The sequence below is a fragment of the Galeopterus variegatus genome, unplaced genomic scaffold (genome assembly GCF_000696425.1).
Source record: "Galeopterus variegatus unplaced genomic scaffold, G_variegatus-3.0.2 Scaffold2133, whole genome shotgun sequence".
Classification (NCBI taxonomy): domain Eukaryota; kingdom Metazoa; phylum Chordata; class Mammalia; order Dermoptera; family Cynocephalidae; genus Galeopterus; species Galeopterus variegatus.
Window position 1 is genome coordinate 125,820 of NW_007728244.1, and position 17,472 is coordinate 143,291.

The 17,472-nt window shown below is 55.0% G+C and overlaps 1 protein-coding gene across 4 annotated transcripts in view; it reads right to left on the reverse strand.

Annotated features, from left to right (window-relative positions):
- The window catches only part of PNPLA6 (patatin-like phospholipase domain containing 6), a 23,918-nt gene extending 6,470 nt beyond the window's left edge, over positions 1-17,448 (reverse strand). Inside the window, exons 1-24 of one of the 4 annotated variants that reach the window (XM_008580604.1) lie at positions 15,995-17,448; positions 15,645-15,732; positions 15,390-15,472; positions 15,115-15,212; positions 12,995-13,135; positions 12,749-12,908; positions 12,201-12,281; positions 11,883-12,011; positions 11,549-11,629; positions 11,285-11,447; positions 10,856-10,939; positions 10,304-10,413; positions 10,022-10,189; positions 9,862-9,939; positions 3,932-4,137; positions 3,631-3,762; positions 3,432-3,555; positions 2,979-3,092; positions 2,704-2,779; positions 1,397-1,537; positions 1,089-1,152; positions 638-806; positions 299-481; positions 17-135 (exon numbers count right to left, since the gene is read on the reverse strand). In XM_008580604.1, coding sequence (XP_008578826.1) covers positions 17-135; positions 299-481; positions 638-806; positions 1,089-1,152; positions 1,397-1,537; positions 2,704-2,779; positions 2,979-3,092; positions 3,432-3,555; positions 3,631-3,762; positions 3,932-4,137; positions 9,862-9,939; positions 10,022-10,189; positions 10,304-10,413; positions 10,856-10,939; positions 11,285-11,447; positions 11,549-11,629; positions 11,883-12,011; positions 12,201-12,281; positions 12,749-12,908; positions 12,995-13,135; positions 15,115-15,212; positions 15,390-15,472; positions 15,645-15,732; positions 15,995-16,021 — 2,819 coding nt within the window. In that variant the 5' untranslated portion in view covers positions 16,022-17,448. Of the gene's footprint in view, positions 1-16; positions 136-298; positions 482-637; positions 807-1,088; positions 1,153-1,396; positions 1,541-2,703; positions 2,780-2,978; positions 3,093-3,431; positions 3,556-3,630; positions 3,763-3,931; positions 4,138-9,861; positions 9,940-10,021; positions 10,190-10,303; positions 10,414-10,855; positions 10,940-11,284; positions 11,448-11,548; positions 11,630-11,882; positions 12,012-12,200; positions 12,282-12,748; positions 12,909-12,994; positions 13,136-15,114; positions 15,213-15,389; positions 15,473-15,644; positions 15,802-15,994 lie in introns of all 4 variants that reach the window. The other 3 variants (XM_008580603.1, XM_008580602.1, XM_008580606.1) reach the window with 3 other exon arrangements.
- Positions 17,449-17,472: the final 24 nt, after the last annotated feature.

Here is a 17,472-nt window from a genome sequence, read left to right on the forward strand (position 1 = left end):
CGCCCCCGCCCCTCACCTGGCTCCGCCCCCTCCCAACACCAGGGCAATAGTGTTTCCTGTGAGGACCCGCGCCAGGCGGGAGAAGTCGCTGTGCCGGTCCGCGCGCCTGGAGAACACCTTCTCGTAGAGCTCATGCTGGGATGCGGGGGACAGCACCGTGACCCATGAGGATGGGAAAATGGGGCGAGGCATAGCGGATCCCCAGCCACGCCCTGACCTTCCCAGGCCCATCCCCCTCCCTTAGCCACGCCCCCAGAAACCATGCCCATAACCTCCCTCTCCAAGCCCCGCCTCTCACCAGCTTGGCCGGGCTGCGCCGGGAGAAGAGGCGGCGCGGGCAGCGCAGATGCAGGTGCCCTGAGCACCAGCTGCGCATGTTGAGCCACTCCACGGTGCGCGCGGGGCCCGGGCTCTCCTCGCGATGCAGCAGCACCAGCTGCTTGAGGGCGCGCACGGCCGTGTTCTCCAGCATCTGCTCCAGCTGCGGAAGACAGAGAGCGGAGATCGCCAGTCTCCCCCTGCCCCCCACTCCCCGGCCAAGCTTGGGTCCCTGGTCGCCTAGCCCCCACTGTGAGGATGCATGTGGCGTGGCGCAAGCCCTGGAGGGCAGGGGACGGGGTCCTGGGAGCCTCTGGACCTGGCCGACAGTGGGCTCCTGGTCACCCAGGCCCACGATGAGGATGCAGTCAGCCTGGCGCAGACAGCGCACAGTCCAAGGCGTCAGCGATGCGTCTGTCTGGTAGAGCACGATGCGGTGTGCATCCTCCTGCTGGGCCAGCCACCCTGACAGCCGGAACTCTTGGATGCTGGGGTGGGATGGGGAGAGCGTCATCCTGGGGCTGGCCTGGGGTCGTGCATCCCCAGAAACCACATAGCTCCAGTGCTGAAAGGAGCTTAGACACCCAAGTCCTCAAGATAGAAGTCTGTGCGCTAGAGGGGCGGATTCACCCCAGTCTCCCTGATGACCGATGGGTGGGGCACAAGCTCCTTGACTCAGTGCCCATAATTTGAACCCGTATCTGAAAGAATCTGAGGCTCCATGCATACGCCTCATCCTCCCCGCTCCCCCCTGCAGCCCCAACACACACCTATCCAGTGCAGAGGCCCCCAGGCGCGCCCGGATGATGTCACTGTTGAGGAGAAGCGTGGGACCTAGTGGTATGTGAGGAAGGGAGGTTAGGAACCATGGTCAACAGGACTGGGGGACTCTCCTAGAAGAAAATACCTATCACCCCACCCCGTGGCCTGGAGCCCTGATCCACCCCACCCCACACATGCCCACCCAGGTGTATCTACTCACTGACCAATGCCCACACACACCCTGACCCGCACACATCAGTGGCCAGCCCCAGTGACCAATGGCTTGCCCTCACCCACGCCCCTTCCCCCCACTGACCGATGGCTTGCAGAGCGTGCTGCAGCTCCAGGGTAAAGGCCACCATGGGCACCTCAGCACACACAGGCAGGATTGCCACCGTTGACAGGTTGCTGGCAGGGTTGGTGAGTTCTGAGTGTGGGGGGACACCCAGCCCCGAGCCTGCTGAGATCCCAATGAGTGAGACTTGCAACCCTGTGTGTGGACAGGTGGATCCTCCTCCTCCTCCTCTGAATCCCTGCTCCTTGTCTCCGACTGCCCCTAGCCTTGATGCTACCATACTGAAGGCCAGAGCTCCAGTCCTGGGCTCACTGTCCCCTCTCTTGTTAAAACCTCGCCATCCAACCTTCACTTTTGGTCCCAGTCTCCTCAACGGGATCCACTACACAGTTCCACAACCATTCAGAATCACTGTGCCTGGGTAGACCCAACGGTGCCCCTGCCCCATTCTGGCCTTGGCTCCTCTGCCCAATAAAAGGGCCTAAAGATAAAACTAGGCAGAAATAATAAATTCTCCTCTTCCCTCTGTCCCCCTGCTAACCACGCTGCCTCACGACCCTCTTTTATTTTCTTCACAAAACTTATCAACTTCTGACATTGTGCTCTTTCTCTGTATTTTTAAAACTCCCAACGGAAGGAAGGAAGGAAGGAAATGATGCCTCCCCACCACCACCCCGGGGAATCCAGGTGTCAGGGCTGGTGAAGTAGCACTGGGGGACAAAGGGGCGCTGAGGTTGCCCAGCTGGCCCAGGATCGGGTCTTTATAATGTAGAACCTCTGGCCCAAAGTCTGGCATGCCTCGAACCCGACTCCACTCCCCCGTTTATCCTCGCTCACAGGGAACACAAGCTGGGACATGGCCACACCTCCCAGCACACGGGTAACTTCAGGGGCCACTTCCCAACGTGCGCAGTGACCTAAAAACCACCCCATGGACTCCATTTACCACCATATTCTGATCTCGGACTCCTTTTCCCAGCATGTTCAGGATGTGGACTCTATCCCCCAGCAAACCCCGACCCCAGGGCCAAACCCACGGCTTAAGACTCCGCCCCCCCAACACCACCAATGACACCGACAGGTCCATTGACAGGCAGGCCCGGGGTCTAGGACTCCGTTTCCCAGCATGCATGGGAACCTGAACTACATTCCCCAGCGTGCACTGGAACTTGGACCCACTTCCGGCTGCAAACCCCGCCCAGAGCATGATTTATATATACATGGAACTCCGCTTCCCAGCATGCCCTTGGGTATAGTACTTTCCCTCCCAGCATGCTCAGGGCGCCAAACTACATATCCCAGCACGCCCCTGGCAGGCCGGCTCTCACCTGGGAAGGGTCCCTGCAGCTGCTGTAAATTCCCTAGAATTTTCTGGCTCAGCAGGTGGATGAGGCGGGTCACGACCTGGTGGCGTTGCAGGCCGGAGGTCCAGTGAGATCCGGGGAGCGAAAGAATGGATCACACCTCTCCCTCCTCTGAAGGGGTGTCTGAGTCCCCGTTACCTGGGCCCCACCCCCACCCGAAACCCCTCCCCATATATTTGGCCCTGCCCCCTCCCATCTGCCCCGCTCCCATTAGGAGACCAGCGCACATCCCGCCGCACCTGTGGGTACCGACGTTTGATGTGGCCCAAGGTGCCCTCGGGGAGCTTGGCCAGCTCCGTGTCGCGCACCGCGTGCACCGTCGTGGCTCTCGGCTGCCTAGTCAGCGCCTCCACCTGTGGGGCCGTGGGCATGACTGGGCTGCTGGGGCCGGGAGGCCTGGGAAAGGGAAGGAGGTGGCCGGCCGACCACGGGTGCACAGGGGACCATACTGCCCCACCTAGGGTGTCCCCCCGACACAGGGGTGGAGGGAACCAAGCCTCGCTCGCTACCCATTATGGCTCAGAAAATAGGGAGAGGACAGGGATCCACGACGGGAGAGGGTCCTCTTTTCTGATGGAAAGAGGCCTGGGGGCGGAGTCAGATCAGACAGATCCCCCTCCCCCCGCCCCACGGAAAGGAGAATGGAAATAAACTGGGTGAGGTCAGAGGTTACTGGCTGGGGCCGCGCTCACCACACCGATGAGGTCCCCGCGGCCGTACTCGCCCACCAGCTCTTTCTTGCCGTTGCCACGCTGGATGACGCTGCGCAGCCGTCCATTGAGCACGATGTACGTGCAGTCGGAGCGGTCGCCCTGCCTGGGGTGAGGGGTGGGTCACACTGGGTTGTCCTAGGCAGGGTCTGAGCGGAGCGGTGGGGAGCGGGGCCTGCACCTGTACAACGCGCGTCCCGCCTCCACCGCTGTCCAGTCAATAGCGAAGTCCATCTGGCGCACGAAGGGTGACATCCTCGCGGCCACTGTGTGCGCGGCGCTCAGCACCACACTGGGCTGTGCACGCATGATCCTGCCGGCAAGGGAGGTGGGGTGTGGGTAGGGGACACCAGATCTGGGAGCTCCCTTCTCCTCAAGGAGTGGAATCAAAGGGTGGGGTCTTGGCCTCTCCCACAGCAGAGCCGAGTTGGGTTGGGGTCCTAGGAGTGCCACTCCCACCCCAACCTCAGGCCCAGTCGTACTCATAGAAGTCAGATTTGGAGATACGCAGGAAGGTGCAGTCGCGCTGGGCACGCAGCGTGAAGATGAGGGGTTCGCCCGTGAGCACAGCCAGCTGCCCCACCAGCTCTCCCGGTTGTGCCACGAACAGGCACACGTCCTCCGCCTTGTCGATCATGCGCTGATACACGTGCAGGCAGCCCCAGAGCACGAAGTGCAGGCTCACGTCCTGTGAGGGCAGGGGCTGGGAGATGAGCACACAGCCAGCAACAGCATCCCCCACCCAACTCAGGGGCAATGTGCCCTATGGAAAGATTAAGAGGGAAGGGTTGGGCTGGCCTGTTAGCTCAGTGGGTTAGAGCCATGTTGCTAACACAATGGTCAAGGGTTCAGATCCCCAAGCGGCCAGCCGCCAAAAACAAACAAAAAAAGAAGGTAGGTTAAGACTTTGATATGTGAATAGCACAGATAGATACACAGGCAGAGAAGCTCCTTGACTTACAATGAGGTTGTGTCCTGATAAACGCGTTGTAAGTCAAAAGTGCATTTAACACACCTAACCTGCTGAACATCACAGCCTACCTTCAACACACTCAGAACACTTACATTAGCCTACAATTGGACGATATCATTTAACACAAAAGCCTATTTTTTAAAAAAAGGGTTGAATATTTAATGTAACTTATTGAATACTGTACTGAAAGCAAAAATCAGAACGGTTGTATGGGTACTCAAAACATGATCATAAAGTCAAAAAATCGTAAACCAAACCATCATAAGTCAGGGACCATCTATATATACTAAGCACCCGGGACAGACATTGCTAATGGATCACCAAATTGAGACCAGATTAAGGCCTGTGAATTCTTTTCAACACAGCCAGCAAGACGCTGCAAGGAAGGGCTACACAGGGGCCTGGCTGAGCTTAAATTCTCTTTGCTTATGCTGGGCAACTGAATAGCCACATGGAAAAGAATGAAGCTGGACTCCTATCTCAAACCATATCAAAATGGATCAAAACAAATGTAAGAGCTAAAACTATATGTGGTGCTGATAACACTAAGATCCAGGATTTGATCCCTGTATTGGCCAGCCACACACACACACACACACACACACACACACACACACACACACACACACAAAAGAAAGAGCTAAGAAAGACCATAAAATTCTTACAAGAAAAATTCTTACAAGAAAATCCTTCGTGACCTTGGATTCAGCAATGGATTCTTAGATGTGTCACCAAAAGCACGATCAACAGAATTGGACTTCATCAAGATTAAGAACTTTTTTTTTTTTTTTTCCTTTTTGTCTTTTTCCGTGTCCGGCAACGGATTGCAACCCTCAGTGTCGCCCCCGTACCGGACCGGGACCGGCAACGGGATCGCAATCCTCGGTGTTGCTCCCGTGCCTCGCTCAGCCAGTGAGCGGGAACCGGTCTGTATGTGGGATCTGAACCCTTGGCGGGAGCGCTGCCACGCTCCCAAGTGGCGCACTATAGCAGTGCGCCACTGGGCCGGCCCAAGATTAAGAACTTTAGGGCCAGCCCATGGCTCACTCGGGAGAGTGTGGTGCTGATAACACCAAGGCCACAGGTTCGGATCCCGTATAGGGATGGCCAGTTAGCTCACTTGGGAGAGTGTGGTGCTGACAACACCAAGTCAAGGGTTAAGATCCCCTTACTGGTCATATTAAAAAAAAAAAAAAAAAAAAAAAAAAAACGATTAAGAACTTTAAAAGATAAAACAAAATAAAATAAGATAAAAAGATTAAGAACTTTTGGGCTTCAAAGGACACTATCAAGAAAGTGAAAGGACAACGCACAGACTGAGAAAATATTTGCAAATCATACGTATGATAAAGGTCTAGTATCCAGAATATATAAGGAGGCTGGTCAGGTAGCTCAGCTGATTAGAGTTCAGCCTTATAACATCAAAGTCACGGGTTCAGATCCCGTACCGGCCAGCAGCATAAAACAAAAACAAAAACCCAAAACAAAAACTCACACAACGACAGGAATGGCGGGAGGATGGAAAAGAGAAAAAAGACGAAAAAAGACAAATAACCCAATTTAAAAATGGACAAGGAACCTGAATACATTTCTCCAAGGAAGATATATAAATGGCCAATAAGCACATGAAAGATGCTCAAAATCATGGATCATCAGAGAAACACAAATCAAAACCACATGAGATACCCCTTCACACTAAGATGGCTAGAATCAAATGTTGGGAGGATGAGGAGACACTGGAACCCTCATACACGCTGGCGGGAATGTAGAATGCGGCAGCTGGTCTGGAAAACAGTCTGGCAAAGTTAAAAACAGTCCTCCAAAACTTAAAAATAGAGTTGCCATATGACCAAGCAATTCGACTCCTAGGTATATACCTAAGAGAAATAAAAACATACGGCCACACAGAAATTTGTACATGAATGTTCACAGCAGATTATTCGTAACAACTAAAAGTGGAAACAACCCAAATGTCCGTCAACAGATGAATGATAGATAAAATGTGGCCTATCCATATTATGGATTATTTGGCCATAAAGAAATGAAGCCCTGATACATGCCACAACATGGATGAACACTGAAAACGTGCTAAGTGAGAGGGGCCAGACACAAAAAGCCAGATATTGTATGATTCCATTTATGGGAAATGTCCAGAACAGGCAAATGTACAGAGACAGAGAGTAGATTGCTCAGGGCTAAGGGAGGAGGTTGACGACTAAATGAATGAGGCTTCTTTTCAAGGTGATGAAATGTTCTAAGATTGACTGTGGTGATGTTTGCCCAACTCTGTAAGTGTACTAAAAACCATGGAAGTGTATATATAGACTTTAAATGGGTGAATTGGGGACTGGCCAGTTAGCTCAGCTGGTTAGAGCATAGCCTTGTAACACCAAGTTCAGGGTTTGGATCCCTTTACCGGCCAGACACAAGGAAAATGAGTTATATCTCAATAAAACTACTACCCATGCCCCCAAAACTCCTCTTTGCTCTTCAATGGTCCCACTTGAGTCCTGCCGACTTACTTTTATTTCCTAGAGATTAACACGTTTCCTCCCCTGCAGAATACTGGCACCAGCTCTTCACTCTGCCTAGAATGGCCTTTCCTCCTGCCTGCACCCAGTTAATTTCTCCTCATCCTTCCTCCTTAGCTGGAGGGCTCGTCCTCAGAGACACCAGCCTGTCTAAGCCAGACTCGGTAGTGCTGAGAATGTCTTCTTCCCAACACTAAGCACTTAGGATTTTATAAGGATTTGTAAAATCCTTTGAGTCATGTCCATCAGAACTGTGGGCTTCCCAAGGGCAGGGACCATGCCAATTTTTCTTGCTTCTTGTCCAGCAGGCAGCACAGCGTCTGGGACATGGCAGATGCTCAGTAAACAGATGTTTCACTCCTCTCTGGTTAGTCTGACCAGTCAGACAGCTCTCCATCCCACCCCTTTATAAATAAGGAACTGAAACTGCCCAGAGACAGGTTCCTTCCTTATCCACCACACCAACCTGTCTGGCACCCAACAAAGCTCTACCCCCCAGAACACCACAGGGACCTTTGGGTAGTACATGGCCCCAGGAGATCTACAGTCAGCCCTCGGTATCTGCAGAGGATTGCTTCCAAGAAACCCCACATACACCAAAACCTGCAGATACTTAAGACTGGCAGTTGGCCCTGGGGAACCCACATATATGAAAAGACAGACCTCTGTACGCGCAGGTTCTGCAACCCGCCAATACCATATTTTTGATCTGCGATTGGTTGAAAATAATCCATGTGTAAGTAGACCCATGCAGTTTAAACCCATGTTGTTCAACGGTCAAGTGTACAGACATACACACATGCTGGTACCTTCTCAGACAGAATTTCCAGACTGTGTTTGGGAGTTACAAATATGAGGCTTCCATTTGTCATTGGATTGGGAGGTGTGTTTCTTTACCGTAGGACTTCTCAGAGCCTTGGCTATTTTAATGATGTTCACTGGGAGCGTCCAAGAAGGGATAAAACAACATTTCTCAAATCTATTTGATCACAGATCCCTTGTCTGTAATACATATATTGCATGAAACACTTGGGGAAATGCGTGTATAAAGCATACTTTCTCAGCCTTGGCACTATTGATCGTTTGGATTAGATAATGCTGTCAGGCTGCACGGTGCATCTGAGCATCCCTGGCCTCCCTCCCAAGTGTGACAATCAAAAATGTTTTGGTACTGCCGTATGTCCCTTGTTGGACAAAATCACCCCCAGTTGAGAACCATGGGTATAAAGTTTCCAAGAGAAGCACAGCAGAGTAGCAGTCCCTAACAAAGTCCTGCAGAGCCCGAGAAGCCTTGAGGACTGCAGACCAGCCCAATCCACTAGCAGGCCAGGGCTGGGTTGAGCCCAACAGACTCCCACATGAGCAGAGCCCAACAGATACTCCAACATGAGCAGGGCCCAGGGCCCAGGGCCCCTGCAGGAGCCACGGTGTGACTGCACTTCCTCATCCTGTCCCCCAAGTATCAGAACAGCTTGCAAAAGCCTCACCCCATTTCCTTGCCAGAAAGGAACCTGCCCCTGCAGTGAGCAGCTCAAGGAGATAGCAGAATCACCCAATCAAGTGATATAACAGGGCTGGGTGGTTAGCTCACTCGGTTAGAGGGTGGTGCTGATAACACCAAGGTCCAGGGCTTGATTCCTGTACTGGCCAGCCATCAAAAAAAAAAAAAAAGAAAAGAAAAAAAAGACACTACCCCAGCCACCCCAGCTACCAAGTGGACGACATCTCCCACTCTGTCCCCAACCCCGGCCCAGGCTTCTCCCCCCTAAGTTTGAAGTAGTTCTGGGGTCTCACTGCCTGTGGCATGTTGCTGGCTTCAACTGTCACCCTATGTCCCTCTCACCATGAGCTACTGCTAAACTTCTTCCCTGGGGACACTGTCACCCTTGCAAACCTTATACATCTCTGAACTGAGTGACTCCTATTCTTACCCCCACTGCACAGATGAGAAAGCTGAGAACTTTCTAGATCATTCACCCAACATCACGGGGAGTCTGAGCAGAGTTCAGTTTCAACTCTCCTCTCCGCCTCCTGACTTGAGATCCTGGCCAGGTGGCTAACCCTTAAAGACAATGAAGGAATTGGCAGGATCCACTTTCCTACACCTCCTGGGTGCTGCCGGGAGGCACCAGCACCCTGCCCCTGGGGCTGGTTCATGGGTCCAGATGTTGACTTCTTTTTTTTTAAAAGATGACCAGTAAGGGGATCTTAACCCTTGACTTGGTGTTGTCGGCACCATGCTCAGCCAGTGAGCGAACTGGCCATCCCTATATAGGATCCGAACACATGGCCTTCGTGTCATCAGCACCGCACTCTCCCGAATGAGCCACAGGCTGGTCCTCAGATGTTGACTTCTTTTTTTTTAAAAGATGACCAGTAAGGGGATCTTAACCCTTGACTTGGTGTTGTCGGCACCATGCTCAGCCAGTGAGCGAACTGGCCATCCCTATATAGGATCCGAACACATGGCCTTGGTGTCATCAGCACCGCACTCTCCCGAATGAGCCACAGGCTGGTCCTCAGATGTTGACTTCTACCCATTTACTGAGCACCTATCCTGGCACGGGCCAGGGTTAGAAGTGAACAGAACATCAGGGAACACTGGAGAATTGGAAGATCAGAAAATTGATCTCACAGGAAAAGCCGGGGCAGACAGGAGAGATCTGAAGGTTTGGGTCACAGGGTAAAAGGTTCATGGGTTGGAAGTGAAGGGTTGATAGGTCTAGAAGACATGAGGTAGGGGGACAGAGTAAGGATCATAGGATCTAAGAGTTAGAGGTTGGAAATCACAGGATGAGAAGTCTATCTGTATGGGGGCAGGTGTCAGTCCTAGAGCCAGAGGTCAGGGGTCAGAGGTGAAAGGGAGAAATCTCGGGTTGTAGAGATAGAGGTCAGGGCTCGGCCTCACCTGGTCCCCCTGTCGGGCAATGACGGTGCCGGCTTTGGCATGACGCAGCAAGACCCGGCTGTTCAGGAGGGACAGGTCCTGGGGAGCAAGGGGGATTGAGATGGGCCCAGCCAGGCCTCCCCTCCTCCAGCCCCGTCCCCAGCCCCCTTGGGCCACCCACCTCAATCCGCATCAGCTTGGCCAGCTCCCGCTTGGCCGCCTCAAAGATGGTGCTTGTCTGGCGGCCCTGGTAGGGCCCGAAGAGGCAGCCACCGGTGGCCGACTCGTCCTCGCAGTAGCTATATTCACAGGCGCCTGCCGGCTGCTCCCGGGGCTCCTGAGTGGGGGTCTGCGTAGGGCAAGGCCAGTGACCTTCTGCTGCTCACTCCCAACCACCCTTCTTAGGGGACCCCACCATTGGCCAGGCCAGGATCCTGGGATTGGGATGGAGTTGGGGTCTTACTCGAGCAGGGGCTGCCTGGGGTCCCCCGGAGGCCTCTTCTTGAAGGGACACAGAGATCCGGCCCCGCTCATAGGCCATGTCGAAGTCAGAGCGGGGGCCACCCTGCAAGCCTGTGGGTGGTCAGGGGCAGAAATAAAAACAATACAGAATCAGGCTGTCCAGTGAGCTCAGTTGATTAAAGCGTGGCATTATAACACCAAGGTCAAGGGTTCAGATCCCCATACCACCCAGCAGCAAAAATAAGTGAATGAATGAAAGAATGAATAGATAACTAGAAAGATGACAGTGACCACAAAGGCAGCCTAAAACCAACCGCTACTCCACACTCAGCGCCACAACCGTGGCAGACATGACTAACTGATGGCCGCGCTCCCCCACCGAATCTTTCTCACCACAGTTGGGAAAGCACCATCTCAATGAATACCCACCAAAAAGGACTGGAGAAAGCACTGTTGGTCTTCCCATCTCGTGGATAAGGAAAATCAAGACTGGCAGGTCTGGATTCAAACCCAGAAACTCAATGGCCCTCCCCTGACACTCAATGCCCCAAACCTGAGATGTCCACTGGCATAGAGATGCAGCGACTCAGCAGAGGGGCTGAGGGGGCTTCCAGGGATGTAGGCTTCACAGGGTCCCCTAGGGCAGACATGTGTTCAGGTTCCTGTCCCTCAGAGCCACTAGGTCCAGAGCCAGGATTAGGGGGTGGGAGTTGGAGAGGGCTCTGAACAGGGGTCAGCTTGGAGTCCCTGGGGATAGGGGAACTAGGAAAAGCAATTCGAATGCATTCCCTGGGCCGAGGACAGAGGCTCCTGGGAGACCAGACAGAAGTCAGACCTGGGTACCCAGCTGAAGGGTTGTGGGAGGCTGGGATCAGGTTGGGTCTCTGCAGAACTGAGAAAGGGATTGTGGGGCTGAGTCAGGGCTTCCTGGGCAACTGGGCTGGGCAGTCCTAGGGACCCACACAGGGGTGGTCTTGGGTACCTGTAGGTCCAGGCAGTGGAGCCCCGGTGGGGTCAGGCGGCCGACCGGGGGTCTCTCTTGGCTCCTCACTAGCTGAGTTGCTGACCACCCGCTTGGAGCCACGCACGGGGCTGGTGCGGGTTGGGAGGCCAGGGCTGGGGAACAGGCGCAGGGGCTGGATCTCCTGGGGACAGAGAGCAGCTTGTGCCATGTCTCAGGAGTCCCATCCTGCCCTCCCCCCTCCCCCCACCCCCCTCTATCCTCCTGTGCTCGCCCCCAACTCACGTGGCTGAAGAGCTCATTGGTCAGACCCAGGTAGTTGTGCAGCGCCAGGAAGGTGACTCGTTGTAGCCTCACCATGATGATCTGCAGGGGCGTGAGGGGGCGTGAGGGGGCAGGGTGGGCGGAGGGGTGGGACCAGAGGGTGGGGAAAAGGAGGTGGGGTGGGGCCAAGGTCAGAGATGGGGCGGAGCCACGGTGGCTCTGGAGCAGGCTGCTCAGAGCAGATAACCACAGCCTGAGAGCCTGCAGGCTGCTGGGCTCCAGCACTGTGCCTGCGGTGGGTGGGGGCACAAGTGGGGCCCCTGGGTGAAAGGAGGGAGGCGGAAGGCCCACTGACCTGCACCACCCGCACCAAGCTCTCCGGATACTTGGTGAAGACGGCAGAGAAGGCTTCCACTGGCAGCCTCAGCACTGTGGAGTCACGGGCTGCCCTGGCAGACACCGTTCGCTGGGGATGCTGGTGACCCTGAGGCAGGAAAGGACAGGAGAAGACACAAGGTCAGGGGCTCAGAGTCCCCTCACTGCTCCCCCAGCCCTTCCCGCTGCCAGTGCCTTTAAGCACCACTGGTAGCATCATGAGGGAACCAGAGATTGGGGGTCCTTCCACTGGGTGTGTCCTTATTCCCCAGCCCTCCACCTCAGACTGGTCACTCACAGTGATGACATCCAGGATGCTTAGAAGGCTGTTCACGCTGTCTCCAGGGACCACTTCCTTCACAACACATTCCTTCCCATCCTGAGACACAAGGGACCGCTGACTAGTGCTGGCCTGGCCCAGGTGACTGGCATTCTGCTCCCTGACCATATCACTAGTCCTTACCCTCACCCATCCCAGTGATCACTGACACCCCCTGCATCCCGAAACCCACCAAACTTTCTGACCAGCAGCTGCCTTCTGTCCTTCACTAACAGTAACCACTAACCAACCATGGAGATCACCCCAAATGTCCTTGGTCACCCATTCCCGACTCCCTTTTTTTTTTTTTTTGGCATTTGGCCAGTATGGAGATCTGAACCCTTTAGACCTTGGTGTTATCAGCACCATACTCTAACCAACTGAGCTAATCAGCTAGCCCTCCCCTGACTCCTGACTCCACATCTCAGAAGACCACCAACCCTGCTGACCAACAGCAGGTCCTGACCCCAGTGACCGCTGTCCCACTGCCCATCCCCCTGTGGTGGCTCCCCAGGCAGTCCACTCACAGGCCCTGGCAAGCAGAGCTCCAGCAGCCCATCCTGCACCACGTAGATGCTGGCATCGGGCTGGCCTGGCCGCAAGACATAGTCTCCCTGGCTCAGTCGCTGGAAGACCATGTGCCTACAGAGCTCCAGGAAGAGTGGCTTCTCAAAGTGGCCCAGCACCCTGTTAGAGGGGCGGTGGGGGGAGGGAGTGCAGGTCAGAGCAGCCCCCAGCGCTGCAGCCCCCCTGCCCACACCCCCGACACTGACCGGACGTTCTTGAGCATGTAGAGCACTTCAGAGGGCAGGTGGGAGTTGGCCAGGTCACCCTCTGTCAGGTCCGCCTCCAGCACTGCGGGCGGGGGCTCCTTCCGCTGCAATGTCGGTGTCTCTTTCTGGATGCGCAGGATCCTGGTGGGAGAAGAGGGGTGGACAGAAAAAGGGCTCAGGTAGACCTAAGACCCCTCGCATAGCCTTTCCCCCTCGTAGAGCAAACTTTGGCCACTGGACAAATCAGGCCCACCCTCTACTTTTTGTTAATAAAGTCTTATTGGCACACAGCCACAATCATTGATGTATTTGCATACTGTCTATGGCTGCTTTCATGCTACAACAGCAGAGTTGAATAGTTGTGACAGAGACTGTATGTGGCCTGCAAAGCCTAAAACGTTTACCATCTGGCCCTTTGCAGAAAAAAATTATGACTCCTGATATAAAGTCCTGAGACTGCCCTTCCACTAGTCATAGGCCCCTGAGATGGACCCTAACTAGGTGGACCCTAGTTAGGAAGACCCCTGACATAGATTCTAAGACATGGGAAGAGCCCCAGAACAGCACTTCTGTTTGTCATGGAAGCCCTAAAATAGTCCTTCCAGTAGTTACAGGCTAGATTTCTGAACTAGCCTCCCTAATGGGCATGCCTCTGGGGTACCTTCCATTATATGAAAAGATCCCAGACACAGCCTTTCTGCTCTTTGTAAATGGCTATGAGATAGCCCTTCCTCCCAGGTCTCAGAGAATCCTGATACAGCCCCTCTCATGGCCACAAAGATCCCTGAGATAGCCCTCATGACATGTGGAGAATCCAGATATATCTCCTCCGTTAATCGTGGACCTGGAAGAGCCCTTTCTCATAAGTCACAGTGACTGCTGAGACATCACCTCCATTGACACAAGATCCCTGACACAGACCCTCTAGAATGAGCAAACCCTTGAGGTAAACTCAATGATAGAGAAAAATCCAGACATAATTTCTCTTCTGATCAGGGAGATCCTGGGCTATCCCTTCCCCAGACCACAGAGAGCTCTGAGATAGCCTAGATAGCCATCTGACAGTCATGAAGATTTCAGGGTGTGCACCCTCCTCAAGGATGTGCAGACACTGGAGACAGCCCCATGATGTGGAGAAACCTGAGATACAGACACTCAACCGATCACGGAGAATCTAGAGATAGTTCTTCTACTAATGTCATAGAAAGCTCTGTGATACCATAACTGTACATCATGAAGAGCCTTCGAATGGCCCCCTAGTGTGAGAAAACCCTTGACAAAGACCTTCAGGATAGATCACATGATGCAAGGAGCCCCCAGAGCCAGCTCCCAACTTACAAGATCAATCCCTGGCAGAGCCTTTCTCAGAGACCTAGATATAGACCTTTGCTGCCAACATGGACCACCTGAAATGTCCTTCCTGTTTTTCTTTTTTTGTTTGTTTTAAAAAGATGACTGGTAAGGGGATCTTAACCCTTGGCTTGGTGTTGTCAGCACCACGCTCAACCAGTGAGCCAACTGGCCATCCCTATATAGGATCCGAACCCGTGGCCTTGGTGTTATCAGCACGCACTCTCCCGAGTGAGCCACGGAGATTCTTGAGATAGCCCCTTGACAATAGAAACCCCCAAGACATCCTCCCTAATGTGGGAATAACTCCAAGGTCAGTGACAGAGAGAGATGTCTTCTGACGTAGAAAGACTAGAGATAACCCCTACAGACAGCCCCTTTAGCAGGTCATACAAACACCTGAGATAACCCCAGTAAGGCACCCTAGAATAAACCCTCTCATGTGGGGAGACCCCAAGATGTAGACCCCTAAACATATGGTGAGACCTGTGAGATACTAGCTCTGGAGCAGATAGATACCCCTGTGGTAAGGGAACATCACTGAGATAGCCCTCAGGGGACAGAAACTCCAGACACAGCTCGTCTGGTGTGGGACAGCTCTGAAACAGCCCCTCAAAGGAGAGCCCTCAGAGGTCCCTCTGATGTGGGAAGACTCCCAAAACCGTCCGTGGGATTCAAAGAACTCTGATATATACACTTCGGTATGAGCTGATCATTCAAAAGGCCCCTGAGATAGTCCCCAGCGCCAGATAGACCCAGCACAGCCTTACTTCTTGGCAATGTTGAGCATCTTAAGTTTCTTCTTCATGCGTGGCCGGGAAGTGGTGGAGACTGAGGCGTCCACCAGGGAAGAGGTGGACTGTGACACCTGGGAGAATTAAGGGGGGTACGGGTCAACTGCCAGTTCAGACCCAGGGGGAGAGGAGAGCTCGATCCAGGAGCGCTTCACTAAGGAGAGATGCGGTGGCGCCCACTAGGAGATGTAAATAGGGAAGGGGCAGGGCCTCTGCTGGTCAGCGCGGATCCCAGCGGGCCGTGGACTCACCTTCCGCATAATCTTCCGGCCATAGAAAAGCACTTTGTCCCTCTTCCGGAACCGATACCGTGGGCCATCCGGGGCCGGGGTTTCTGGGGATAGGTGGGGAGAGGGGCACTCCGAGCTCTGCGCAGACTCCATGCTGCCCGAGCTGGGAAGGCTGCGTGCACACTCCAGCAAATCTCCATCTCTACGGGTGTGGGAACCCGAGTATTTCAGCTCCCCACCCCAGAGCCTCCCCGCAAGAGCCCTCCGGGTCCTCACTCGGCACTCGCAGCCTCCGCACCACCAGGAGGATGAGCACGGCCGTAACCAGCACCGCCACTCCGGCCCCTATCATCACGCCCAGCACCTGCGGGACGAACGGCACTGGCTGCGAACCGCATATCTGTCCCTCCAAGTCCTCCCCGGGTGTCTCCATCTGCAGAATGGGCCAGCTCGGTTCCCTGCCGGGGGCGCGACTCCGCCCGACGGTTCGGCGGCCCGCGGTGCATGCCGGGAAACGTAGTTTCACCGGAACAGACGCAGCCTCGTTCTCGCGAGACCGCGAGAGTGCACGCTGAGCACGCTGGGAGTTGTAGTCCCCGCCGCGCCGCACCAACCGCAACCTTTACCATTCCTGTTTGCAGTGGGGCCTCCATCAGTTGCTTCAGGCCGAGCGGCGGGTCTGGTAGCCGGGAGTCCTGGGGAATCAAGGAGCAGCAGGAACTTGTGCCAGTGGTCAATAAGGGCCCAACCCTTCCCTGCCGCGAGCCCCGCCCCCTGGGTTCCTGCTGCCCGGATGGGAAAGTTACAGGGGTAGAGGGGTGCTGCGGGACAGAGGGACGGGACAAATTGACCTCCCGGCCCAGGCCAGGGGTTGAAGCTGGTCCCCGGCTCCTCGCCAGGCTCCCTTCGCCTACGCACAAGACCGCCCAGACATCCGGCCCCTCCAACCGCACCCCGGGGCCAAAGGGTAGCCGTCCTAGCGTCCACAGTCAGCAGCCCGTGGGCGGGTCTCCGCAGGGCACGGCCCCCTCCAGCTGGTGGCCCCGTCCTGGGCCTGCACGGGATTGATCAATCCTGCCCGACAGACTCCTGGGCCGCACCTCCTCGCCTACCCACTCCCTAGAAGACTGGATGCCCCACTCCAGGAAAACTGGCGCCTGCCTGCAAGCCACGAAGTCCGAAGGGAGGGGAGGAACAGCTGGACACTTACTCCGACCCAAGCCTGCCCCCGGGAAGACCCGGGAGCTGGGGCGCCGGGGAGTGCTGCCGGCGACTCCCACAGAAGGGGTCCTGGGGCAATCTCGAGCCCTGGGACGCTCGGGTGGGGTGGGCTTGCTAGGTTTATTCTGGGGATTTACTATCACATTATAATAAAGTTATGGGGTCTCTGATGGTGAGGAGCATCACTGGGCCTCCGGAACGATGGTGGCGCCGCTGGTGAGAGGCGTAACCAGGGACGCTGGAATTACTGGGGAGCCCTGGAAAGTTACTGAGAGATTCCGAGGAATACAAGACTGGGGAAGCCGAGAGCTGGGTGGGCACGTCCCTGGGGTCATCTGCGTATGAGATCGGGCCTGGGGAGGGTGTCCGGGCTCCTTGGAAGATACTGAGGAACGCTGGAACACTCTGGGACTTTTCTCTGAAGCTGAAGATGTTTCTGGCGCTGTTAGAGTATTAATGGCAATTCGGGAGAGTCACTGGGCCCTTGAGACGTCAGCTGAAAAATTCGTGGTGACTGGTCCCCTTTCACCCCAGGGCGCACCCGGCTACAGGTGCAGAAACATCTTCCGGGAACTAGGGGGTTGGGAGCATCAGAAAGTCGGGAGCTACTGGGAATCGGCGGAGGAGAGATCTTGAGAAAGCCGAGACTCGCTAACGATAGCCGGAGGGACGCCCCTGAGGGGCCGATGAAAACCCGAACTCACCCAGGGGCCTCAGCTGGAGTCCACTCTGCGCCAGCACCGCTAGCTTTCCGCCGGGCTCGGCAGGCGCGGCCCCTTTAAATTATTCACCGGAGGGAGCCTCGCAGCCCCGCCCCCCGCCGGGCTCGGAACTTCTCGACACTTCTCGACAAGCCAGCCGGGCTGAGTGTGGCCGCGCTTTA